This window comes from Pteropus medius, unplaced genomic scaffold (assembly GCF_902729225.1).
Source record: "Pteropus medius unplaced genomic scaffold, Ma_sr-lr_union100, whole genome shotgun sequence".
In the NCBI taxonomy this organism is placed as follows: domain Eukaryota; kingdom Metazoa; phylum Chordata; class Mammalia; order Chiroptera; family Pteropodidae; genus Pteropus; species Pteropus medius.
This window is the reverse complement of record NW_024344241.1, coordinates 6,585,313-6,613,217: the sequence shown is the minus strand read 5'-3', so window position 1 is coordinate 6,613,217 and position 27,905 is coordinate 6,585,313. Positions and strand designations below refer to the sequence as shown.

The 27,905-nt window shown below is 39.5% G+C and overlaps 2 protein-coding genes across 6 annotated transcripts in view; both read left to right on the top strand.

Annotated features, from left to right (window-relative positions):
* RIPK1 (receptor interacting serine/threonine kinase 1) overlaps positions 1-2,855 on the top strand; it is a 32,706-nt gene extending 29,851 nt beyond the window's left edge. For all 4 annotated transcript variants that reach the window (XM_039869451.1, XM_039869450.1, XM_039869453.1 and 1 more), the window contains exon 11: positions 839-2,855. In XM_039869451.1, coding sequence (XP_039725385.1) covers positions 839-1,125 — 287 coding nt within the window. In that variant the 3' untranslated portion in view covers positions 1,126-2,855. The remainder of the gene's footprint in view (positions 1-838) is intronic.
* Positions 2,856-4,451: 1,596 nt separating this feature from the next.
* Positions 4,452-27,905, top strand: part of BPHL (biphenyl hydrolase like) — a 41,743-nt gene continuing 18,289 nt past the window's right edge. Inside the window, exons 1-4 of one of the 2 annotated variants that reach the window (XM_039869448.1) lie at positions 4,452-4,634; positions 10,950-11,062; positions 13,350-13,516; positions 15,000-15,153. In XM_039869448.1, the coding sequence (XP_039725382.1) occupies positions 4,528-4,634; positions 10,950-11,062; positions 13,350-13,516; positions 15,000-15,153 (541 nt within the window). In that variant the 5' untranslated portion in view covers positions 4,452-4,527. The remainder of the gene's footprint in view (positions 4,635-10,949; positions 11,063-13,349; positions 13,517-14,999; positions 15,154-27,905) is intronic. The other variant, XM_039869449.1, reaches the window with a different exon arrangement.

The following is a 27,905-nucleotide window of genomic DNA, read 5'->3' as shown; positions in this document are numbered from 1 at the left end:
TCTCTCCCTCAGAGAGGTAGTGACGGAATTTAGCAAATATCTTGGGAGATTTTTTGGACTGCTGACATTCATTGGTAATGACGAAAAGCTGCATTGTGGGGAGCTGAGGAAAGAATGAGGGTTGAGATGCCTTTTTCCTTATATGCAGCTTACTGAGGCAGGATGAGAATTAAGGAATATGGTTTGTTCGCGGTGGTTATTTTATCCTTTGGTTTCCTTTTATTACTTTTTTGGTGGGCTAAGGGGAAGGATCCAGTAGAAAGAGAGATTATGGCTGTAGGAGAAGAGAGGACAGTGGTTAGATAGGGGAAGGACGAGTCCAAAAACAGACCTTGGAAAGTGTAGATGCCTCATCCCTTAAAGACAAGGGAAGACGTGAGTGAATAGATTCACACTTAGTGGTCACAGTTTCCTTAAGTAAGAGGAAAATAAACTGATGGGTGAAAGGGATCAAGAGTTGAATGACCTTAATTCTGGCCAGATGTAGGTGGAAAATGACCAAAAGGAACAAAAGTGGTGTTTTCCGCCTTTACATCAGGAAAGTCTACCATAAACAGGACCTCTGGCTAAAGTTATATAAAACAGCCTAGTAGGCAGAGGTTTTGTTCCCAAAGCCATCAGCTGTGGCTCAGAGGTGCATCTGCTAGGAAGAAGAGGTTCCCTATTCTAATTCATAAAGATTCCAGTGGGCTAGCAGCCATGGAAAGTATCATCCAGTGAGTCAACAGCTATGTAATTAAGAAATTATCTTTTTCACTGTAGTGCACACGTACTCTTCACTTGATAGAGGTTCAAATGGGTTACAGCTTGATACCTTCTTCTCTTTTCTTTTTGGCAGGTAATACTACTAGTCTGACAGATAAACACCTGGACCCAGTCAGGGAAAATCTAGGAAGGAGCTGGAAAATATGCGCACGTAAATTGGGCTTCAGTGAATCTCAGATTGATGAAATTGACCATGACTATGAGCGAGATGGATTAAAAGAAAAGGTTTACCAGATGCTCCAAAAATGGCTGATGAGGGAAGGCAATAAGGGGGCTACAGTGGGAAAGTTGACCTATGCCCTCTACCAGTGTTCAAGAATAGACCTTCTGAACGCTTTGGTATGCATCAGCCAGAACTAATTCTAGAAGGGGCTTTGGCAGCATGGAGTAAATCACTTAATGAGTAATCCACTGAAAGTGTGCTGCTTCAGATCATCCAGAATTCTTTCCTCACTGATATGGGTTCTGTATCTGCATAAAAGTCATTTCCTGCAGCTCACAACTGGAGAATGGTGAAAAAATCTACAGCAAACAACCCACAAAACAGGAAGACTTGTTAATGGCTGAGCCCCAACCAAAAAAGCCTAATTGGGTTTTGAAAGGGAAAGAAGAGAGATTTGAGGACAATCATTTAATTTCGGTTCTTCCCATAACCTTCATTTATGCTGTTCATTCAGTTTCCTGGACTTTGATTTGAGCGAGAAAAAAATTCAGTGAATGTAAACTAAATCAACTTTCTTATTTTGTGTTCTCTTCTCTACACAGACTCCTGTTATAATGAAAGTACAGAAAAATTCTAAGTTCTCTTTATTTTTTTTTTTTTGTGTGTGTCACAACTACAGTTTATTATAAATTATAGGACCTATTAACTTGAGTATCAAATGCTGTATCAGTCACTACAGGCTTCAAGAAATGCATGCAATCTTCATAAACTAACTAAAGAGATTTTAAGGAGTACTAAGAAGGGGCAAAAAAAAAAAAAGTGAAAATATCAGGTACTTGTTGCAAGAAATTACTAATTGTGACAACTACAAAAATTCTTGATTAAAATTTTAAGTTCTTGCTTAGCATTCTGATACTTTATTCACTTTCTCAACCTGTGTGCCCAGAAGAGGGAGCCAGGTATTAAGGGAATATTCTCTTCATCCCGGCTATGACTGGAACCTCAGGGCTGATCACTGTTGAACAGCTTCTTAGTTTACCCCAAGATACTGTAGAAATATTTTCATTTTTTTTTTTTTTCTGTGAGTGATGATGTAAAAAAAAGATAGATTTGGAGTTGGGTTGTTATGCCTCTAGCACTCAAACTTTCAAAGCCCACCTGAAACTCAGGAAGAAACTAGAAGACTGCAAGACTGAAGTCAACTGGACCATCGGGATCACTGCCAGCACTTTGCTAAACAGAGAGGGTATGCTGTTGTGCTTAGCCTTCCCAGGAGGAAAGGAAAGAAGGGTGCAGTGTGGGCAATCTGGCTGTCAGAACAGATTCTAGTGTTTGGTGGGTGATAACAGTATTGTTGGTCTGACCCGAAACCTCCAGCCCCAGCAGACACACACACGCACCCACCCACCCACCCCAGAAGTGGGACTGTAAAGCAGAATTTCTCAACCTCAGCACTGTTAGCATCTTGGCTGGATGCTTCTTTGTTGTGGGGGACTCTCCTGTGCATTGAAGGTTGTTTGGAAGCAACCCTGGCCTCTACCCAGTAGATTCCAGTAGCACTATTCTCCCTGTCCCCCATCCCCAGTTGTGACAAAAATTGTCCGATGTTCCCTGGAAGGGCAAAATTGTCTGCGTTGAGAAAAGCACTGCTATAATGAACCTCTCAGTTCTCTTGCCGCACGTATCTAGGCTCAATACTTAATTGCCACATAGCATTAGATTACATAAACCAAAAGGAAGACTGGAGGGGAAAGGGGTCCCCTGCTAGCAAGCAGGGGCTGGATGATTTTTTTTCTAAATGTATCTCTTGTACCTATGTCCTAGCAGTGTTACTAAAATTCCAAAGAGATTGATCAATGTTAAGAAGCAAAAATGGAAAGTATTTTAATGGACTTTTTAAAAATAAAATTTTGTACCTTAGATATAAGCCATTGAAATGTGTGTGTTTGTGGAAATCAGAGTTTTTAACTTTCCACTGTGACTTTACCACTTGGGTTGGCAGTTCATGTACATATTCCGCTTTTCACCCAACTATTGACAAAACAGGAAGTTGATGGTAAAAAGAGGAGAATCTTCTGGACAGGGCATTTTGTCTCTCAGGATGAAAGCTCACTGCCCTGAGAGCCTGTAGCACTACTGTTCTCTGAACATAGCTAAGAGGCCTATCTTTCAGCCCCTACTCTCTAAAAACTGGGCTGAAAAGAGCCAAATTTGTTTCTGATGAGTTCAGTACAAGGCCGAAGTACCACGAAAACACTAATCTTGGGCAGGACTATTACAATGGAAGGGGTCTCTTGGAGGAGAAATAATGAAATAGGCAAGAAAGCTGTTGTCATCTCGAATAATTCAAGCCAAGGCTAAACAGTAGCCACGGATCTGCCACTTATTTCCAGTTAAGGTAAGGCATAATGGTAGTCAGAATTAAAGTAGTTTTCTCCACTGAATATGCAATTTAGAGTTATAACCTTTATAAGGCTTGAATTATATGGTCTTGAAAAAAACTTTAATTGTGGTAGAATACACATAAAACTTACCTTTAACCATTTTCAACTGTATAGCTCAGTGGCATTAAGAATCCTAACATTGCTGTGCTACCATCACACCATACTTCAGAACTTTTTCATCATGTAAAATTGAAACTCGGTACCCATTAAATACTAACTCTCCATCTTCTCTACCCCCAGTCCCTGACAACCACCACTGTACTTTCTGTATCTATGGATTTGAGTACCTCATTTAAGTGGAATCATACAGTGCTTGTCCTTTTGTGTCTGGCTTTTGCCATTGAGCCTAATGTCTTCGAGGTTCATCCATTTTGTAGCATGTGAGAATTTTCTTCCTTTTTACGGTGAAACAATATTCCATTATATTTAGACACATTTTATTTATACCTTTGTCCATTGATAGGTTGCTTCCACTTCTCGGCTATTCTGAATTATGCTGCTATGAACATGAATGTATAAATATCGAGACCCTGCTCTTAATTCTTTTGGGTATATGCTCAGGAGTGGACCTGCCAGATCATATGGTATTTCTGTTTAATTTTTAAGTAACTGCCATACTATTTTCCATTGCACCACTTTACATTCCCACCAATGATGCACAGGGTTCCAATTTCACCAACACATTAACGTCTAGGTTTTCTGATAATTGCCATTCTAATGGGTGTGAAATTCTTATATTCCCATCATCTGTAGAAGGAAATGCACCCTCCCCTCCCAACTCCACCTACCCCACAGGAGCCTTGACTGGCATCCCACTCTTAGAGGGAAGGGAGCGTCCTCGCCTCCCTAAAGTGCCAGGTGACCTAGCGAGGGACGGGATAGAGCCAACGGGGACGTGCCCCTCCGGAACTAGAGCTGGCACCTCAAGATAAGATGACCTGTGCGGGGGTACCCGTGGGGCCCCGAGTCCCAGCTCTGTCAGAGATCAGCGGGGACACGGCTGGCTACGGCCAAGAGTCCAGCTGAGGGAGCCCAGCTGACCGCGCCCAGGAGGCCGGGCTCCAACGGCCCGGCGCATGCGTGTTGCCAGGCGGCGCGGCGCAGCCTGTAGGCCTCGGCGCACTCGCTCTCCTGGCGCTGGCGCTACCTGAGACCATGGTGACAGTGCCTGGTTGCCGGGTCATGCAAGGGCTGCGGCTCCTCCGCTCGGCGCTGAAATCCTGGACCTACGTTCCCGCGGCCGGGACAATGGCTGCGTTCGGGTAATGGCGACAGGCGCCCGCGTCCGCGCGCGCGCGCGCGGGCGCGCGCTCAGGCTGGGAGAGGAGAGGAAGCTGCGGGAGGGGCTCAGGCTGGCCGGCGGCCGGGCTCCGGGTGCGGGCCGTGGGCGCGGCCTCATCGCCCTGTTTGTTTATTCGTTCCTAATAGTTTTAATAGTCTTTTTTTTTTAATTCATGTATATTTTTATTTTTTTTTAAATGTCAACAGGTATCTAGGTAGTGCAATTATGGGCCGTGTGTCCTTTTTCATACTTCTTCGGATGGAAAATTATTTTTTAAATAAACGCCCTTTTTTAATCGTGACCGCGCCTGGGGTGGCTGCGCGTGTGGCGGTGGAGTTGATCTTCCTCTGTCTGTCACTTCTGGCCTAGCTATTCAGCCATGTTTCAACTTCAGTTCTGTGACTCTGGAACCGTAAAGGGTTTGGGCAGTTGAGCCCAACTCCTTCATTATGCAGACGAAAGAAACCCAGGGAGAAAACGTAATTTGCTTAGTCACAGACACACTCACGACAGTGATTAGAACCTCAAGGCCCTTATTCTTAGTCCGATGCACTTTCCAGGGTCTTCCGACCTTCAGACATCGGGGCAATCTCTCATTATCCAAAACCAGCCTGAGAATGTCTGTGACCTATTAGCTGTCATAGTCAGGAGTCCCAAGTCCGGGAGTCTTCTCTTTGCTGATCTCGAACTTTAATGTGCAGAAGAATCACCTTGGAACTGGAAAACTTTAATTCCTGGGCCTGACTCCCAGAGGTTCTGATGTTGTAAGTCTATGGAGATGCCTTTTTCTCTTTTGACACCCTCCACCTCCCCCCAGCACACACACACTTTGTGATAAACTAACAACAAAAACGGTTAATCTCTGACCCACTGTCTTAAAAGCGGGTGCCCATGGTCCCAAGAGATACTAGGCAGAAAATGTGGATATTGCATCATGAAGCTTGCTTTGCTTTATTCCCTACATACCTACCTACGCACACATACACACAAACATCCACAGCGCATATTATGCAATTAACTATTGATGGGTAAGTTTCCTTTAGAACTAGGAAGAAAAGTCAAATGCTAGTTAGGTACCTGGTATTTAGAACCTAACTTTATCTAATGTGGAAACTTCTCATTTGAAAACTTAATTTGGTAGAAGGAGAAAGGAAAAATCTGACATTTTTATATTGCGACTGACTAGTTCTTGAGTTTCATGATTTAGGTTCTTTTTTATTAGATCTTTGAAGAGAGTTTAAGGACTGTTTTGATACAGATGGAAAAATACGTTAGTGTCCTCAGCAGTGTAAATCAACACTGAAAAATGGTGATTTATCCAGTTTCCTGTTTGCAGAAAGGGATTGAAGTAAAGTTACTGTGGTCGTAGTGATATCAGAGTTACAATAGGTTATTTAATGATTGCAGAAAGGCCCATCTATTAGCAATGCAAATCATTCTTCCTAAAATATCTCTGAAAAACAGATTTCTCTGCATTTTGAATTGCCATTTTATAAATGCAGTTGCAAATTGATATGACATGTAATGGGAGGAAACAAGCAGTGATTTTGGTTAATCCGGAAACAAAGCTGCAGTCCAGTGTAAGGTAAAAGTACTCCTGTAAAACCTTTGGTTCAGGACAGCCAGGGCCCAACCTACAATTGAGTTGTGTTCCAAAAAACTTGTTTTTAAATCTGTTGTTTGGAACTCTGACTCTTATTTCATAATCTGTAAGGTGGTTTGTTCCAGGGCCAGTTTAAAAAGGCCTCTTCTACCTGGAATTGCATGTTACATACAGTTGTGATGTTAATAATTTACAGAACCTGACAACCTGCCCGAATAAAAATGTTTTCCGAGTTCAACCTTGGGTTGCTCTGCCAGAGAATCAGACTCTCCTACCCCTGGTGCCTGCCACCAGCTTCTCTCTGGCAGTCAGAGTGAGTATGGCTCCAGTGCTGGAGCCCTGTTGGGGACTCTTCAGCTATGAGGTTACAGAAAAAACATGGCTTCTGGTGTTCAAACAGCTACATTGCCACTTCATAGCTACATGAACATAAGCAAGTTACTTACCCTCTCTGAGCTGCATGCCTTGCAGAATTGTTCTGAGGGTTTGAGACAATGAATGTAAAAGGCCTGGGACATAATAAGAAATAATTAGTAGGTAAAATTAGTAGTGGCACAAATATGAATATCTAAATACTAATACAATGTATGAAAGATGTAAAATTATGTCATCAAAATTCCCGTAAATCTATGCCTGGGGGTAACTTTATCGTAGCCAATGGTTACTTTAGAAAAAATATACAAAAGAAAAAGCCAAACATGCAAGATATAAAGGCTATGTAGGACTTTCAAAGTGAGGATGTATCTTATTAATAGCCCCTATTTTTATTTCTAAGCAAAGTGTGGAAGTGCCAACGGCTCTGGCGTCAGGCAATCAGATTCTCATCTTGACTTTGCAATTTACTAGCAGTATGGGGCAAATTACCTAAACTCTCTAATCCTCAGGTTCCTCTGAGGTAAAATTAGGTTAAGTATAATATACGTCACATAGAAAAAATGAGTAAGATAAACTCTTAGCAGAGTGCCTTATTTAGTTTAATAATTAAACTAAATGTTACTTTTACTTTAATTATTTTCCCCGAACTGTTACATTCTAACCTCCCCCCACAATAAAGGCTCACTCTTTGAGGGGAGCAGCTCAGCCTCCTCAATCAGGACCTGAATGCAGGTGTATTGCTCCAGGCCTCCTGCCCTTTCATAAAATTGCCTGTCCAGCCTCCTAGAAAAAAGGAGTCAAGGACAAATACCAGGTAAGACAAGCTTTTCTAGCTGAGCATGCCTTCCTACAGGCTGTTTTTAAAAGGGAGATAGGATTTTTTTTCTCCTTTAAGAAATTAACTCAGTACAGTTATTTTTAACCTGGGTTACCTATTGGAATCTCTTGGGGATTTAAAAATATACAGATACCTGGATCGTACCCCAGAGATGTTGATTTAGTGCAGTCTGGGCATCCAGAGATTTAAAAGTTTGCCAGAAAAAAAAATATGCATAGTTATAATAATAATTAAAATTTATTAGGCACTTAAAAGAAAGTTTGCCAGATGTTTCAAATCTAAGTTTTAGCTCCACTGATATAGTGGGAGTCAGGAAATGCTCTCATAAAAAGGAGCTGAGTGGGCATCCTTGTAGATGTTGGTGAGGTCTTGGTGAACTTGGTGGTGTCTAACGCCAAACCCACCCCTCTTAACCCCCCCCGAGTCTCCTGTATCCCTCTACTTCTCTATTATAGTACTTGGCAAACTGTATACTACCTGCTGCTTGCAGGTTTAATTATCTGCCTTGCCTGCTAGCCTCTAAGCAACATGCCTGCCAGCCTCTACACCCAGACAAAGTAGATGTTCAGGAAATACATGAATGAGTGAATAAATAGTACAGTAGGGTCTTGGTGTTTTAGAAAGTACATGCCAGGGCTCTACTCCAGTCACTGAATGATGGTCTCCCAGGGTTGTCCTATGCAGGTATATTTTTAACTTTCCATGGGTAATTCTAATGTACACATCTGGTTAAGAACACCTGGGTTAGAGAAGCGATTATTAGGAGGGAGAAAGTGATGGAAAAGACATTGATAGCCCCAAGGGAGAGGGATTCATTTTTGTTCTTTAAAAGTTCTGAACTTTTCTATCTTTTTTTTTTCTACCTGAGAGTTTGTAAAATTTGGTATCTTGAATGTGGTTCATGTAATAAGCACATATTGGGGGCCATTCAAGGCCTGATCTCTGCAGCTGATTATCTTGCACCATACATATAACAATATTTATGTAAGACCTGCCTGCCGTCTAAAGGGCCCCTTGATAAGGTAAAGAAAAAATGCTATACCCATTTCAATTATATTTATGTTAAAATCATTTAATAACTATTATTTTTAAAAATAAACTTTTTTTCTTATACTTGAAATTGCGTTTGATTTGCTTTTGTTCATAAGCAGTCCTCTGTCCTGTTTCCCCAAACTAGAGACCAATGAAAGGTTTTGGCAAGCTCCATTAACCCTAAGGGATAGGGTGATGTGAAAATGACGGGTGCCTCTCCTGTGACTCCATACAGGGTGTTGATGACAAAGCACTAGGGACACATCTTTCCCCTTAGCCTTAGCTGCAAACCCTTTAACTGTTTAGCTTCAAAATATGCTCCTTCTTTGCCCCCACACTCCTGCCAGGCTGAATTCTGCCTTGTTCCCACATATGTCTTTTGCTCCTGGGCCTTTGATCATACTGTTTCTTCTAGAATCACCCTCCCCACCACATTCTTGGAAGTTCAACATCTCAAACTCTACTTTCGCACTCTTCTTCAACCCTGACATTGAGTTGCCATTATGCCCAGTTCTAGACTTTCTGGTTTTATTTCTATATTCTTATTAGGCAACTGAAAGAATATGAGATAGGGAATAATAATAATAAAGTTGGAATGGGGAGTCAAAACATAGACAGCAAAGTACAGAGGGAAATTAGGTTTTTCGCGAAAGAGATTTTGGAATGATCATGAAAGCAGAAGGAAAGGAAGCTTGCATAAGCCAGTGCCCTAGGGCTGATTCCTGGGCTCCTGGAGAGAGGCAAACAGAATCAAGTCAGCAGCACTCACTGGCTTGGACATTGAGAAAGTTGGCTTGGTGGGCTGAGGTTCCTCTTATTGTACGTAATATCTTCACTGTACAAAATGACTTTTACAAGCATATCCTTGACGCAAGAAGGGGAGCCCCTCAGAAATAGTTAGGGAACAGGAGTAATAAAGGTACACATACTCACTAACATGAGCTGTGCAAATGCTGGTCACCTATATTTGGGGAGATGCTTCATTCCTGTGTGGTGAACACAGGAAATAGTAATAACTTTTGCTCCAAACATGTACCTCAAGCTTTTCTTTCCTCACTCATACCCTACCCTTCCCTGCGGGTTTGCAAATCAGTCTTTGTGTCTTTATCTTTTCTCCTACTAGACTGTGAACAAAGCAAATGTGTCAGTAAACAAATGTTTGCTGAAATGAATATTAGTAGAGTATTATTTGCTTTTATCTTGCTCCTAGAGCCATCTTAACAATAAAAACGAATTACTCAGAGAAATTAGACATTAATAATAGGTAACTTAGCAGTGTCAGTATGACACTACCATTGCTCAGTATGGCTTTATTATTAATCCTCCCATAATATTTCTGTAGATAATGTGCTTATAGATATGTCAGGCCTTGTCACCTACCAATTCTGTCATATATTTCTAGAAATTGTATGATGTTTAAAACAATGTGCCTGTATTCAACACATTTGTTCCAGCATCTGTCCGGGCATACCATAATGTCTCTCCTGTCACCCAGCCATCTGGGAAATTGGTGGGGAGGCTGTTAGAGCCTAACACAGGGGCCTTTGATATGCAATTTTCTGGTATATCCCAGCATAGTCATCTCAGAGCTTCTGGAAAAGCAGCTGAGGAGGGGTTAATCAGAGCATAACACCTGGTACAGCACACGCATCATTCAGTTAGAACAGACCCTACCTAGCAGTAGCCCTGGCTCAAGACCGTCTCCATGCCAAGCATGTGCAGTTAGATGCTGCACCACGGGAGGTCTTTGTGCCAAGGAGGGTTGGTGACAGGAGGAGGGCTCTTGAGCTGAGAGCTTATGGACCCAGTTATTTAACAATCAACACAGAAATATCTCAATATCTTAAAAACCAGTCTGGCCAATCAGTGTAGTTGGGCATTCCTAACTAGAGTCCTTCTATAGCTGGCTAGGGAATGTGATGAGCCATATGCCTAAAGGACAGCCTTGAGATCAAGACCTTCCCTGTAGATTCCTGAGACCAATTTTATGTTTAGGAATGGTGCCAAGGCAGCTGCAGGTCTAGGTAACTCCCCTAGACCTGCTAAGGGTCTGTGCTGTTGATGCTCAGCCTCGCATTTCATTACGTGGAGCTCCCATGTCAGCCTGCCCTTTGGCACCACTGGCTTCCAGCTCACCAGGCCTGTGCGCATGGGCCTGTAGGGCCATTGACTTGAGCAAGCCAATCAGTACTTTTATAGGGTAAGCCTGAGCTGCTCCTGCAGGATATTCAAACATGAAGATACAATCCAGATCTGCAGTCTAGTAAGGAAGATACAAACCTATGTCCTTTTTAGGTTTGGAAAACTGAAGCACAAATCAAAATAATCCAAGAAGACTGAGAAGGGTACTAGAACTGACTCGTGTATATAAAAGGGCAGTTTGGTCATATTACTTTGGCACCACTAAATAATAATTTTCCTTTGGGGATGGGGTTTTTCTCTTCTAGTACCTCAGTAACCTCTGCCAAAGTGGCTGTGAATGGTGTCCACCTGCATTACCAGCAGACCGGAGAGGGCGAGCATGCAGTCCTGCTGCTTCCTGGAATGTTGGGTCTGGAAGGTTTTAATGGAATGTTCTTGCATGCTGTGTAACCTATGATGCTTTCACAATAGTAGTTGCCAAATGTTGATTATTAATTTTAGTGCTTTGCTGAAATGCTCTAAGTACTGTTTGCTACAATCAACTTTCAGTGATACAGAAAGATAGCTTTCTGCTATATATATATTTTTTGTTCCTTTAAATACTTGTTTTTTTCCATGCAAGCACATTTATAGTTGCCTACAATTTGAGAGGATGACAGCAGTCAAGGAAAGGGATGTGGGAAGAAGGGATAGATGAAGGAAGAAGATGAGTGGGTGACCAACCATCCCAGTTTGCCTGGAATTGAGGGGTTCCAGGATGGGAGACTTTCAGTGCTGAAAGATGGATTGATTTCCTTGTTGTAGTTGACTATATGTTTAATTAAAATAAGAGCTAAGAACAAAATTGAATTTAAAGGCTTTTTGAAAACCCAAATTAGATTGGTATGAATGGAGCATTGTAAATCCTGCTGGATCTCAATCTCATTTTACAGAAAAGAAGTTGAGATGTAGAAAGTTTAGGGGGAAAATTTCCAGTGATTCCAGGACATCGCAAATTTGGTTTTAAGAGTTTTAGCATTGAGTCGTTACCAATATATACTATCTCCTTATGATTTGCTTCTTTCTCCTAAAATTTTTCAGTTACTTGATGGTTCCACCTGCCTGATCTTCACTTGATTGTGGTACCATTGTGGCTACTGAGTCATCCTTATCTAGATAGTATCATTTTTTCCCTTAAGCTATTGTAATGAAGGAAGACATTTACTCCAATGGCTGATATAGAGCCACAGTTATCTGTAAAGCAATGAACAGTTTACCAGCTTAGATTTCCATTATTTCAGTATCGCAATTGTTCAGGTATAAAAAACTTTTGACAATTTAATTTTTGTTTATGTAAAACATTAACCTGATTCAAAAATTAAAAAGTTAAACACTGAAATTCTCTCTCCCAATCCCCTGACCCAAGCACCCAGTTCCCCTCTCCACAGGCAACCAGTGTTGGTATGTTTTCTTGTCAAGTATCATATAATTGTTCCTTAAAAATTTTTTTTAATGTTCTAGTATTTTTTGCATTGGTCTTCAAATGTATACCTGTGTGCCAGGAAGCAAGTGTTATTTCTGAAACTGGTCTTGAATTAGACTTTTCTTTTCTGGCCTTCTCACCTCCTGCCCCTCCTTCAGGGTAGTTCCCATGGGGAAGTGCCTCCAGTTCCAGGACCATAAGAGAAGTTTCCCATGTTAGAGCAGTAAGCATGAGCTTGAAATCCATTTATGTTTTTGACTTGGGTTTTCTGAATTGTATACCTGACGTTGAGAAAGGCATATCTCATCAGGAACATTGATGGTCCTTGATAATGTTAAATGATCCTGCACTATCTTGAAAGACATTTTCTGATAACAGTTTATCAAGCAAGATGTGGCCTGACCTATGAATATTCAGAAACCAAGCAGACCTTAAAAATAAATTGCTGACTTGCCCCCGGACTGGACTCCTTGAGAATCTGGCTTTACATGCTGCATGCAATGGATGTGAGCATACCACAGAGAACTTTCTATGTGCACACACTGGGGACTGCCAGTCAAGTCCACTACTGGCTTGTTAACACATGCTGTTTTGTAATGTTTTACTGAAATAAACTAATTTGATTTCTTCCACACCCTACCCTCCTCCCTTATTTCCATGTTTAGTTTTATGATTTCTAGTTATATCCCCCACCCCCAATATTCAGGGCTATTCACATTAGCTTAGCAAAAAAAAAAATGAGATTTTAGAATTCTGCTTTGAATAACTTGGATCGAATCTCATAAATTTCTCTACAGATATTAGGATCTCTCTCACTTGTAAGTCACTTCTTAAAAAGAAAGAAAAAATAACCCAGAATCATATTTATTTCTGAGCAGTTTCATAAATTCTTTTTTAATTCTTTTTAAAAAAATTTTTAAAGGAAAATAAAGCAGAAGAGTCATCAAAAGTGCAGGACTATAATAATAAAAAAGGACCAAATGAAAAATCAGAGCCTCTGTCTTTCTCAAAGTAGCCACTAGGGGGAGATAAGAGGCAGGTCTGAGCTCCACCAGGAAAGGAAGTCAATCTCCCAGTACATGGATTCCATCATTGCAAGCTTCTTTGCTGATTACATTCTGGTGTCTAACTTTGAGTAGAAACTAGTTACTTTGTTTTAAGATTGTACTTATTTCTGTTTTAACAGTAATGTGTTTGAAACAATGAAAGCATTCTCCTGAATTAACCAATTGGCTATTTTTAGGAAGTGGAGAGACTGATTTTCAACCTCAGATTAAGAACTTAAATAAGAAGCTCTTCACAGTGGTTGCCTTCGATCCTCGAGGATATGGACATTCCAGACCACCAGATCGAGATTTTCCAGTGGATTTTTTTGAAAGGGATGCAAAAGATGCTGTTGATTTGATGAAGGTGGGTTTCTCAGGGAAGAGCCCAAGAAGAACTCAAGGGAGAGAAGATAGTTGGACCTGTCTTAATTCGTCTTGTTTTTGTTTTTCATTTCTACGAGGTCAATACCATGCAATTCCTATAGAAAATTGAGTTCAAATAGGTATAAAGAAGAAAGTAGAAATATCCCACAATCCAACTATTTAGAGATATTACTACCAAGACTTTCAGGCTTTGCCTTTCTGGCCAATCTTATTGCATATATAAATACATAGTTTTATATTGATGGCATCATACTGTGCCTAATGTTTCTCCAACTTACTATTTCATTGAACAATTTGTCAAAGAGATACTTCTATGTCAATAAATATGTTTATATCAGCATTACAGTAGGCACATGGTGTTCTATTATATGGATGTACTGTGTCTTATTTTACCTCTCTTCTATGGTAGATAAATTACTTAATTTTTAAGTTGCCTTTTTTGTGACTATAAACATAAGTGCAGTGAATATTCTGTTCCCCTGGGCATTTTAGTTCCTCCTCCTCCTCCTTCTCCTCCTCCTCCCTTCTTTCTTCCTTTTCCACCTTCCTCTTCTTCCTCTTCCTCTTCTTCTTCTTCCTCTTCTTCCTCTTCTCCTTCCTCCTCCTCCTCTTCTTTTTCGATGGTTGCTTGCTGTCTTCTTCTTCTTTTTTTTTTTTTTTCTTCTTCTTCTTCTTCTTCTTCTTCTTTTTTTTTTTTCTTCTTCTTCTTCTTCCTCCTCTTCCTCTTCCTCTTCCTCTTCCTCTGCTTTCTTCTTTCTTCTTTCTTCTTCTTTCTTCTTTCTTCTTCTTCCTTTCTTCCATACATATTTAGGAGATGACTTGCTAGGTTATAGATGCAAATGTTTATTTTACAAGATAGTACCAAATTGTTATCCATAGTAGTTATCTCAATTTATCAGGAAATATCTTGGATAGATATTTGTTAATTCTTTAACTTAAATTTTCCCACGTATTCAAGACAGCATCTTCCAGATGTAATCATTGTTCATTTTCCTTGTGAAACACATTTTCAGAGCCTGGTTGATTCACCCTCCCCATGACACCATTCTCTTCCAACCTTCCTTTAGCCAATTCTTCACATAGTTGCAATTAGTGACTTTACCAGATGCAGTGACTTCATTTCATCCACTTTCCTCTCTAATCTACACAGCTATTCTCAAAGTCTTTGCTGTGATGTTCGAATACAGCTAATCACCATTGTTTTCAGTTCTTTGAGCTTTTGTCCAACCTGAAGATGTAGGTCCTTCATAATTTAAAACAGGACTATGTACTTAAGTTTTTATGACAATTATATTTATACCAAACTAATTGAGAGAAAATATTTATTTCACCAAATGGTGAACGCTAAGATTTTTCTTTACTAATTAATATTCCAAACCCCACAGCTGTTAATTATTGATTATTGGGTTCTTTTAACAGAGGAGCAATAACTTGTGCTGTGCTTTTTGTTCTATTTATCACAGACGCTGAAGTTTAAGAAGGTCTCTTTGCTGGGGTGGAGTGATGGTGGTATAACAGCACTCATTGCAGCTGCAAAACATCCATCTTACATCCACAAGATGGTGATTTGGGGAGCCAACGCCTATGTGACTGAGGAAGACGAAGTGATTTATCAGAGTAGGTTCCATGAACTGGAGATGTCGTGACAAGTAGCATCCTCCTCTTCCCTCTTCCCTTTCATGTCTTATTTTGATATGTACTGACAAGCCATATCTCATTTACTTCCAGCTCTCAATTCTAAAGTAGGAAGAATAATGAATTTTCAGAAAAGTAATACAATTTAACCAGCCTATGTTTTAAAGCTCTTTCCAGAAGTGACACTTTTATGACTCAAGAAAGGGCTAAATCAGTATTTACGCTTTCTACTACTGATAGTGAACTTCAAGGAAGGAGGGGGCATGATGTGAAGTGTTATTCATTACCCCATTTAAAATAATATGAGTACAAAAAGGAACATTGTATTCAAATATGAAACCTTATCTTTTGATAAAGAATTTTTGTGCCATTCACATTTTTAAGGTTGTCCTTTAGGCTTATCTTTGAGGTTTTTAGAGACAGGAGAACAGTCGCTAGCAAACTAAAGCCTATGGGCCAAATCCATCCCGCTACCTGTTTTTGTAAGGCCTAAGCCCCAATTGAGGAGGTTAGCATCATAAATCTTGAAGACTAAGATGGGGTATCCTCCTCCATCCTTGTTTCATCCTCCACTTTCAGTGTTGCTATCCAGGGTCTTCACTGGTGGCCACTGGTGACTGTTGGCAATTACTGGGCACCCAGTCACGGAATTTCAGTTGGTAATTCAGAAGTTGCTTAGCTTCCAGCAGGCTGCCCAAATTAAGACTGCTGGACCCTTGGGAGGAGAGAAGGGTGCATCAGGATCTGGCAGGGATAGGGAGGGATCTGGGGCAAAAAGTAAAATTGACCTGGGCTATCCCTCCACCATCACATGCTGGTCTGGCCCACCAAGACCCTTCTCTTCAGGCCAGTAATTTTTTGTCCTGGGTGTGTTTCTATTGGAAAGGCCATCCCAGACAGTTAGTACCAGGCAGATCAGAAGTTTCTCTCCTTTATCTACATAATATCTTTGATTTTTGCCTCTTGGCTTGCAGAGCCTAAAATATTTTCTCTCTGGTCCTTTACAGAAATAGTTTGCAGACCCATGCACTAGAATATCACAAATCTAGTCTTTTTCAGCTGTTCTGCAATTAAGATGACTTAAGTAAGCTATTTAATGGCAATGTTCTATTATAGAATCTTAGTTCTTGACAGTATTTCTGTTTGGTGAAGAACTATGAAACTCTTAAATGATAAATCTGATTTAGTTACCAGTCCTAGTCAGTACTCCTGCCTGTTCTTATTGTATCTCCACCTGATTAAGAGGAGAGTGTCTGTCATGTGCAAAGTAAGCCATTCCACTTTGTTGCTGGTCCATTTCCTCCCACTGCCTCTAAGACCTTTGGTTCTCTCTCTCTCTTTTGTATCATTGACTTCTCCGTGTGGATCTTCCCTCTCAGCCTATAAAGGAGGGCATGATTCCACCTCCAAAAGGTTGCCCTTCTTACCTATAGATACTAGCTTACCATTCTTTGTCCTTTCCCATAAACTTATTGAAAGAGTTGTCTGTACTCTCTGCTTCTGTAATTCTCCTCTCATTCCTTCTTCAGACTATTCTGGCCTGTCTCCCATTCTGGTCCACTCTACTAAAACTTCTCACTAAGATAAGTTTAATTTCCTTGTTGTCAAAGCCAGTGGATTCTTTTAGAGTTGTTTGTAGTATTTTGTTATTCCTTAAAAGTTTGTAAGGGCTATAGTGATATCCCCTCATTTTCCCCCCAAACAGGTAATTTATGTCATCTCTCTTTTTATCCTGACTAATTTAACTAGAGAATTATCAATTTCATTGATTTTTTTTTTTCAAAAAACTACCTTTTGGTTTTATTGATTTCTTTCTATTGTTTTCTATCTGCTCTGTATTATTTTCTTTCTTCTGCTTGCTTTAAGTTTTAAATTGCTTTTTTCTAATTTCTTAAAGTAGAAGTTTAGACTATTGATTTAGAACTCTCTTCTTTTAAATATAAACATTTTTAATGCTATAAGTTTTCCTCTAAGTACTGCTTTGGCTGCATCCTACAATTTTTTATGCCAGTTTATTTATTTATTTTTCATTCTATGTATACATAATTTTTTAAACATTTTATTTTTTTATTTTCCTCCACCCGCTAACCCTCCCTTCTGGTAACCACTAGTCCATTGTCCATGTCCATGAGTCTCTGTTTGTTTGTCCTGTTCATTTGTTGTTTTTAGGTTTTTATCCCACATATGTGATTTTCAACCTTTTCTGTCCAGCTTGTTTCGCTTAGTATGATTATTTCAAGGTCCATCCATGTTGTTGCAAATGGCAGTATTTCATCTCTTTTTATGGCTGAGTAATATTCCATTGAATATATGTGCCACAGCTTCTTTAGCCAATCATCTGTCGTAGGACACTTCAGTTGCTTCCATGTTCTGGCGACGGTGAATAATGCTGCTATGAACATCAGTATGCATATATAGTTTCGAAAAGAGTTTTCAAGTCTTTTGGGTAAATATCCAGTAGAGGGATTGCTGGATCATATTGTAGATGGATTCTTAGTTTTTTGAGGAAACTCCATACCACTTTCCATAGTGGCTGTACCAATTCGCAGTCTCACCAGCAGTGTATGAGGGTTCCTATTTCTCTACATCCTCTCCAACATTTGTTATTACTTGTCCTGTTGATAATAGCCATTCTAAAAGGTGTGAAGTGGTATCTCATTGTGGTTTTGATTATCATTTCCTTAATAGCTAGCAGTGTTGAGCATCTTTTCATATATTTGTTGGCCATTTGTGGGTCCTCTAGGGAGAAGTCTCTGTTCAGGTCCTCTGCCCATTTTTTGATTGGATTGTTTGTTTTGTTGTTGTTGTTGTTGTTATTGAGTCATATGAGTTCTTTATATATTTTGAATATTAGGCCCTTATTGGAGGTGTTGCACGCAAATATATTTTCCCATTTGGCTGGTTGTCTATTTACCTTGTTGACAGTTTCTTTTGTTGAGCAGAAACTTATTAGTTTGATGTAGTCCCATTTATTTACTTTTGCTATTACTTCCCTTGCCTTTGAGGTCAAATTCATAAAATCCTCTTTAAGCCCAAGGTCCTTGAGTTTAGTTCCTATGTTTTCTTCTATGCATTTTATTGTTTCAGGTGTTATATTCAGGTCTTTAATCCATTTTGAGTTAATTTTCATGTGTGGTGATAGACAACAGTCTAGTTTCATTCTTTTGCAGGTGGCTTTCCAGTTTTCTCAGCACCACTTATTAAAGAGGCTTTCTTTTCTCCACTGTATGTTTTTGACATTTTTGTCAAAAATTATTTGCCCATATAAATATAGGTTTATTTGTGGACTCTCGATTCTGTTCCACTTGTTCGTGTGTCTATTTTTCTGCCAATACCATGCTGTTTTGATTACTGTCGCTTTGTAGTATAATTTGAAGTCAGGCAGAGTGATGCCTCCAGCCTCATTCTTTTTTCTCAGGATGGCTTTGGAAATTTGGGATCTTTTGTGCTTCCATACGAATCTGATGATTTTTAGTTCTAGTTCTTTAAAAAATGCCTATGGGATTTTGATGGGGATTGCATTAAATCTATATAATGCTTTAGGTAATATGGTCATTTTAACTATGTAGATTCTTCCAATCCAAGAACATAGAATATCTTTCTATTTCTTTGTATCTTCTTCTATTTCTTTTAATAGGATCTTATAGTTTTCATTATATAGGTCCTTCACATGTTTCATTAGATTTATTACTAGGTATTTATTTTTTGTCGTTGTTGCAATTTCAAAAGGAATTACTTTTTCCACTTCTTTTTCTGACACTTCATTATTAGAGTATAGGAATGCTGTGGATTTTTTAATGTTAATTTTGTATCCAGAGACTTCACTGTATTTGCTTGTTTCTAGTAGTGTTCTTGTGGAGTCTTTAGGGTTTTCTATATAGAGAATCATGTCATCCAGAAATAGTGACAGTTTGACTTTTTCATTTCCTATTTGGATGCCTCTTATATCTTTCTCTGGCCTGATTGCACTTGCTAGGACCTTCAAGGTTATACTGAATAACAGAGGCGATAGTGGATAGCCATACCTAGTTCCTGATCTTAGAGGGAAAGTTTTTAGTTTTTCACCATTAAGTATAATGTTGGCTGAGGACTTGTCATATTTGGCCTTTATTATGTTAAGGGACTTTCCTTCTATACCGATTTTGTTAAGTGTGTTGATCATAAATGGGTGCTGTATCTTGTTGAAGGCTTTTTCTGCATGTATTAATATCATCATATGAATCTTATTTTTTAATTTGTTTATGTGGTATATCACTTTAATTGATTTGCATGTATTGAACCATCCTTGTGCCCCTGGGATGAAGCCCACTTGATCGTGGCGTATAATCTTTTTAATATGTTGCTATATTCGGTTTGCTAGTATCTTATTTAGGATTTTTGCATCTGTGTTATGAGAGATATTGGTCTGTAGTTTTCTTTTTTTGTATTATCTTTACCAGGTTTTGGTATCAGGATAAGATTGGCGTCATAAAATCAGGATGTATTGCCTTCTCTTCAATATTTTGGAAGAGTTTGAGGAGAATAGGTATTAAATCTTCTTTGAATGTTTGGTGGAATTCACTGGTTAAGCCATCTGGTCCTGGACTTTCACTTTTTGGTAGGTTTTTAATAATTGGTTCAATTTCCATACTGCTGATCAGTCTATTTAGATTTTCCACTTCTTCTTGATTCAGTCTAGGAAGGTTGTATCTTTCTAAGTAAGTGCCCATTCCTTCTAGGTTATTAAATTTGGTGTTATATACTTTTTCATAGTATTCTTGTATGATCTTTTGTATTTCTGTGATATCTGTTATTTCTCCTCTTTTGTCCCTGATTTTGTTTACATGTGTCCTTTCTCTTTTTTCTTTAGTGAGTCTAGCCAGGGGTTTGTCACTCTTGTTAACCTTCTCGAAGAACCAGATCTTTGTTGCATTTATTTTTTCTATTATTTTTTTGTTTTCAATTTCATTTATTTCTGCTCTAATTTTTATTATTTCTTTCCTTTTGCTGACTTTAGGCTTCATTGGTTCTTCCTTTTCTAGTTTTTTAAGATGAAGTATTAGGTTGTTTATTTGGGCTAATTCTTGTTTTTAGAGGTAGGCCTGTAGTGATATGAACTTTCCTTTTATGACCACTCTTGCTGTGTCTCAAAAGTTTTGATAAGTTGTACTATCATTATTGTTCGTTTCTATCTATCTCTTGATCTCCCTTTTTATTTCTTCTCTGACCCAGTTATTCTTCAGTAGTATGTCATTTAATCTCCATTTATTTGTAGTTCTTCCTGATTCCTTTTTTCAGTTGATCTCTAGTTTCAAAGAATTATGATCAGAGAATATGGTAGGTATGATTTCAATCCTCATATTTGTTGATGCTATCTCTGTGTCCCAGTATGTGGTCAATCCTTGAGAATGTTCCATGTGCAGCAGAGAAGAATGTATAAGCAGCTCTTTTGGGATGGAAGGCTCCGTAAATCTCAATTATGTCCAGTTGGTCTAATGTATCATTTAAGGATGTTATTTCCTTATAGGTTTTCTGTTTGGATGATCTGCCCATATCTGACAAGTGGGGTATTTATGTCCCTACTAAGTTAGCGTTTTGGTCTGTTTCTCCTTTTAGGTCTGTTAGTAATTGCTTTACATATTTCAGGGCTCCCTGATTGGGAGCATAGATATTAATAAGGGTTATGTCTTCTTGGTGCATGATTCCCTTTATCATTATGAAGTGTCTCTCTGTATCTTTCTCTGCCTTTTTGATTTTGAAGTCTATTTCATCTGATATTAGTATTGCTACTTCCCCTTTTCTCTGAATGCCATTTGCTTGAAACATCATTTTCTACCCTTTCACTTTGAGTCTATTTTTGTGTTTGGAACTGAGATGTGTCTCCTGGAGGCAACATGTGGTTGGGTTTTGTTTTCTGATCCAATCTGCGACTCTGTGGCTTTTTATTGGTAAGTTCAGTCCATTTACATTTAGGGTGATTATTGAAATATGAGGTTTTCTTATAGCCATTTTATCTTCTGCTTTCTGGTAGCTCGCTGTTTCCATTGCTTCCTTGTACTTGTGTTTCTGTTTTCTTTATTTTGATTGGCTTTTGTGGGTTTTCCCTCTGATCTTTCCTGTTTTATGTTATATACTTCGTTCTAAATCTTTGGCCTGTGGTTACTATTACAAATATGAAAAGGATAGTTGTACATATACAGTCATCCATTTTCTTCTGCATGTGCCTTATCTGCATTCCCCTTTGTGAATTTGGATCTTTGAATCCTCCCCTTTTCAGTCATTGTTGTCTCATTTTGTCACTAAGTATGCTGAAGTTTCATAACTATCTTGCTATAGCAAATCTCTTCTTATTTTAAGCGTATAATGCCCTGTTCATAGTAAGTGTTGCACTCCTCTGCTTCTATCAGCCTGCTAGTCATCTTAATCACAGTTACGTATTTTCTTGTCATTTTGTTTTAGGTGAGCTGACCTCTTTCAGTATTTCCTGTAGTGCAGGCCTCGTAGTGAAGAATTCCCTCAATTTTTGTATGTCTGGAAAGGTCTTTATTTCTCCTTCATATCTAAAGTAGAGCTTAGCTGAATACATTATTCTTGGCTGGTATTTCCTGTCATTTAATAGTTTGAATATTTGATTTCACTCCTTTCTGGCTTGTAAGGTTTGTGCTGAGAAGTCTGATGAAAATCTAATGGGTTTTTTTTTTTTTCATAAGTTACCATCTTCTTTTCCCTGGCTGCCTTGAGATTTCTGTCTTTGTCGTTGATTTTTGATAATTTTAATACAGTGTGTCTTGGCGAAGGCCTTTTTGGGTTGAGATAATTGAGTATTCTATTGACTTCTTGAATTCCAATCTCCAGCTCATTCCTTAGATTTGGGAAATTCTCATCAACTATTTGTCTGAAAGTGCTTTCTAGTCCCTGTTCCTTTTCCTCCCCTTTGAGAATGCCCATTATTCTTATGTTTCCTCTCCTGATGGTATCAGCTAGTTCTTGTATTTCTCTTTCATTATTTTTCTTTCTTTGGTTTCTCTCTTCTTCCTTTTGATTATATCTAGATTTTGTCTTCAGTATCACTGATCCTTTCCTCTATTTGGTCTACTCAATTTCCCAAGCTTGCTATTTCATTTTTCAACTCTTGCAATGTGTTCTTTATCTCCAGAAGGTCTATTAGGTTCTTTCTGAGGGTTTCAATCTCGTTACTAAAAAAACTCATTCTGCTCTAGTTGTTTTTTAAGTTCCTGAAATTGTTGATATGATTCATTTAGGATCTCACTAAGTTTTTTCAAAAGTACCATTCTGAATTCTCTGTCATTTAAGTCGCATATTTCTATGCCTGTAAGTTTATTTTCTGGAGTTTTTCTCTTTCTTTCTGAGATGCCTTGTGACCTTGGTTGTTCATGGTGTTTAATGGACTGTTTCTCCACCTGGGCATTAATAGAAGTGTGTTCTGATTCTTTTTTTTTTTTTCCAGAAAGATTTATTATATAACGGTTCCTAGCCTGTTGCAAATAAGGTGTCTTTCTTTTGGTTTCCAGTAGGTGGCATCTAAGCCTCTTGGATTTCTGCTTTTTATAAAGTGTTAATGTCTTTTTTTTTCCTTACAGATGTTTAATCATGCTCGCTACCGTCAGTCTCAGTTCCTGTCAGTGTTAGTGACAGTTTCGGTAGCGTTTGCTCAAATTCCCCTAGGGCTCCGCAGTGATTGGTCTTGGAGGGTATGGAGGGTGGGGTCCTCTGGGTTGAGGGTTGGAGGCTGTGGCTGATCCTCAGTTTTGCAGCTGCAGCTGGTAAAAATCAACTGTTGTTTCTCTACCGTCCCCACTTTTCTGCCATCCCTGTTTCTCTGCCTTCTGCTCTGATGATTGGGCACTGCCACCAACCGCGTGGAGCTCACAGTACTCTCAGGCAGGGCTGTTCAGGGAATTCGCCACTCTTTCTCCCCTCCCCCTCCTCCTACAGGGAGCTCCATCTGCGAGAGGCAGCATCTTTGTTTCTCCCTGTCTACTGCCTGACTCCTGTGGTTCTGACTTGTGGTAGCTCTTATGTACAGATCCCAGTTCAGACATGCTGGTGTGCAGTTTGGGTATTTTTTGTTGTTTTAGGTGTTCAGCTTATTGTTGTTTCAAGGGGAGAGGTCTGGGAATGTCTTTCACACAGCCATGTTTTCTGCATCCTACAAATTTTTATGTGTTGTATTTTCATTCAGTTTAAAATATTTTCTAAAATCCCTTTAGACTTGCTCTTTGACCCCTGGTTATTTAGAAATATTATTTAATTTATAAATGTTAGGGGTTTCTTAGATACCTTTCTGTTATTGGTTTCTGGTATAATTCCATAATGTTCAGAAAACACATTTTGTATGATTTCAATTCTTTTAAATTTGATTTATGTCCCAGGATATGGTCTGTTTTGGTAAATGTTCCCTATGCATTTGAAAATAATGTGCATTATACTGCTGTTGGGCAGAGTGTTCTATAAATATTGATTATGTGGAGTTGCATGATAGTATTGTTCAGGTCTTCTGTATCCTTTCTGATTTTTGTCTACTTGTTCTATCAGTAATCAGGAGAGAGAAATGTTGCAGTCTCCAAATATTACAAATCCACAGGTTGTGCTTTGTATTTTAGAGAACCAAATTTGGGAAGTTTGTAGTCATTATTCCATCAGATATTTTTTCTTTGTCAATATCTTTCTCTTCTTCTGGGACTCCAGTGGCATATCTATTATAATGCCAGCCTTAAAATATTTTCTGATAATTCCAATATATGGGTCATTTCTGGGTTGGCATTTATTGTCTTTTCCCTTGAGAATTGCTCAGGTTTTCTTGGTTTTTGGTTGTTGAGGTTTTTTTGTTTATTTGTTTGTTTCTTTTGTATATTGATTAATTATAGATTGCTCCTGTCGTAATTATGATGTGAGACTCTGTATCCTATTAAAATACTCTAAAGAGTATTTAAGTGTTGTTTGTTTGTTTGTTTGTTTGTTTGTTTTTGCTTTTTTTTTTCCCCTTGGCATGCAGTCAACCTGGTTAGGTTCACACTGCAAAGTTATAGCTTTCTGTGAGCAATAGTTCCAGTATCAGGTCACTTCTCAAAGCCTGCTTCTTTTTGTCTGCCCCATGCATGCCCCATTCAGGGGCTATTCTGGGACTTGGATGGTGTTTATATTGTAGTTCAGTTTGTGAACCTGATGCTATTTGCCTCTTCCTCTCTTCCCCATGCATGCAGAGCTAGGGGCTGATCCCAGGACTTGTATCAGTTCATATACAGAATTAGGGAATCCCCTGTGTTCCCCCTCACCTTGCTGTTGTGCAGTTCTTTGCAACTAGAGCAATGTGGCAAGAGAAAAGAGAAAAAAAAATAACAGATTCTGTCTACAATCTGTAGATACCAGGGGCCCCTTTTTCTGGTACCTTTGGTCAGAGAGCTGGTCTTCTCTTGGGTTTTAGGCACCTGGTCTGCCACTATGCAGTATAGCCCCATGGCAGTGCAACTTCACAACTTGGGCAGGGCTAGGCAGAAAGAGAGGAGAAAAATAGTAAAAACACAGCTCCCTTATGCAGGGGCCCCTGGTCCTGGTTCTCTGGCTAGCTTTAGGGGTTTCCCCTGAAGTTTCTGCTTTTAGTGCCCCTCATACAGTTCAGTGATTCACCCCTCCCTCCACACACTTATTTCAAAGTTTGGTCTCAGAAGAAGAAAAGAAAAAATAGGAAACTCAAAATGGGTCATTATTCAAGTTTTGACTGTTCAGTCTCCTGCTATTATAACTTTGTAGAGTCTTCAGGTAGTTGCTTCTTGTATCCTGTCTGGAGTTTTATTATAATCAGAGAAACAAGCTGTAGTGGGCTCATTTCATCTTAGCCAGCTCTGGAAATCCAAGAGATATTACTCACTTGAGCAGACATATTTTATAGATTTTATTCTATTGACCACTCCTTTCTTTAAATTCCGTTCTTCACTTCCTCTAGGGTAGCATGGCTCTATGGTTCTTCTCTCTTCCTCTTTTGGTGTTTTTTTTGGGGGGGTGCTATCCTACCCATCATCCTATTTACTGTCTTTAGGGGGAAATCGTCAATTCTCACAGTTTCTGCTAAGATTTGGGGAGTGAATGATTTCTAAACTGCTGTCTTCAGCCAGGCTCCTCTCCTGAGCCCCAGAGCCATATTTCTATCTACCTGCTGAACACTTTCCTCTGGATAGTCTGTAAGTTAGTAAAAGCCAATAATGTCTAAAATCGAACTCATTGTTTCACGACCTTTTCAACACCCAGCCCATAATCTCTGTCTCAGTCAGTGGCCAACAGTCGATCTGAGATCTAAGCCAGAAGCCTTGGTTCATCCCTGTGAGACTCTGCCCTTTTCGTCTAGCTATGAGTGGATTCAGATGAGACCACAGCCATGAGACCTTCAGAGGTCCCCGCTCCTTGCTTCCTACTTACCCGTTTCCTGATTCAGTCCCTTGGCCTCTTTGGTAGTTTGTCTTCCATAGAAGACTTTCCTCAGTAAGGCAAAAATCTGATTATTTAATTCTATTGCTTGCAGTTCTTCAAAACAGCATTCAAGCCACTGGGCTGGCCCCTGACAGCTCAGCCCTCGCAAGCCCTTGTAGCCTCATCTTCTCCTTTCCCCACAACCTTCCTGTGCATCTCTCACAATTCTGAAAAAAGCTTTGCCTTTCGTGCCTCTGTGCCTTGGCATCTGCTGATGTGCCAGCCTGCCTTGGTCTACCCCTCAGCCCCCTTTTCCTCAGCAAACACACCCTCATCACTCATTCCCAGCTCGCATAGCACTGCCTTCCTGGGGTCCTTGAGCCCTTAGACCAGGAGAGTGCTTCTCCCTCTTGGGCCCTGTAACTCTGCATATACTTTTGCTACAGCCCTTTGTCCCTGGCAGTGCCATCCTTTCATGCCTTTGCCTTAGTCACTAAAGTGTGAATGTACCATGTTCAGACTCTGACTTCCCTTCTTTATGCAAACAAACAAAAAACTCTCTCTTAACCTTATGCTCCTCTTTAGTTACTGCCTAATATACCTCTGCTTCCCTTCCCAGCCATCATTCTATCTTCCTCAAGCCCCAGTCTCTCCTTAACTTGTGCTAAGATGGCTTCTCACCCTCAAGTCCAGAGAAAACAGTAGCTCTATATTACCAAGCCCAAGGACCCTTACTGCCTTCTGGTTCCTTGATCATTCTGCAGCATTTGCAAATAAACACGGATCTGTATAATATTGATCACATCCCTTTTCTTAAAGCTTTCCATGTTGAAGTTCTTGCCACCATGTTCTCTCAGGTTCCTTCTCCTACCTCTGTTTTTTTCTGGCTTTGACGCATGCCCATTATTCTCGGCTGGGCCCTGTGACATTGGGGTCCCCCAAACGCCATCCTTGGCATTCTGCTGCTCTTCTCACTCTTATGCCCAAGTAGCTTCACTCATCTTATGGCTTCACCAAACTCCCAAATCCCAGGTAGTCAACTTTTTATTCAATTTTCTTATCTGGTCACTCCACATATACCTTACATTCAGTATGTCTAAAATCAAACTCATAATCATAATCTTTTCCCCAGATCTGTTCTTCCTGCTTAATTTTTTATCTTAGTAATTGATACCCAATGGAATATTTCTCTCACAAAATAACATTTTAATTACTGTTTATTGAATGCCTGCTATGAGCTAACATTTTTACCCACATATTATCCCTATAAACTAGGTATTACTCCACTTGTTTTTTAGATGATGAAACCAGGGCTCACAGAATTGAAGAAATCCACCATAATGGCACAGCTGGGAGGTGGCACTTCATGTCTGACACTAACGGCCAAGTATTTAACTGCTGCGATATAGTCATCAAGCCCTCTGCATTCTTCCTGCATTGTTCCTTCGCTCTGGAATCCATCCTACACCTTCCATTCCTTCTGCCAGACCCTTACCAGTCTCCACTTAATTAATTCAACACCTTTCTGACCAGTCCCCCATCTTTAACTTCCTTTCAATCTATTTTCCATACTGCTGAGTTTGGTAGGAGTTTGGTAAGATGTAAATCTCATTATATCTTATTTAAAAATCCTTCAAGGTCTCCCATGTCTTTCTGAATAAGTAAAGTTCAAACTTCTTAGCTTTGCTCACAGAGTTTGAGTGACTCAGGACCCTCTGTCTTTCCAAGTCCATCTCCCACCACTTTTGTCACCCCCACCCCCACACGCACCCATTTTTCTCTTCAACGGCCTGAAAACCCCTGATGTTCTGGCAGCAGATGGCATGGCTGTTCCTGTTTCCTTGTTTGCTTGTTGACTTGTGTTCTCACAGACTTAGATGCGGCAGTGTATCTTCTAGGAAGCCCCCCTCTGTTGCTACTCCTTCCCTAATACTTGTTTGAGCTCACTGACCCTCCTTTGTCCTCCCCCAGCCTCTCCCACACTTAGTACACTCTACTAAGATGGTTGTTAACAAGTATTTGACTGGACGATATGGCCCTTAAGGGCAGAGACCATATCTCATTCAAGTTTGTATCTTCTATGATTAACATACAATAGGCTTCAAATAATGCTTACTGGGTTAACTAATGATGAATGAATGTTTTCTTCATTATGATTCCAGTGTTTAGCACCAATTATATGCTTAAAAAAGAAAAAAATCATTTTCTTTTCAAATAGAAATGAGTTGTTTTGGATCAGCAAACGGTTTGATTCGAATGGTTATTTTAGGAACTTAACTTTGAAATTTAACTACTACTCATTTTTTCATGTGTGTGGAAATTATAATTTG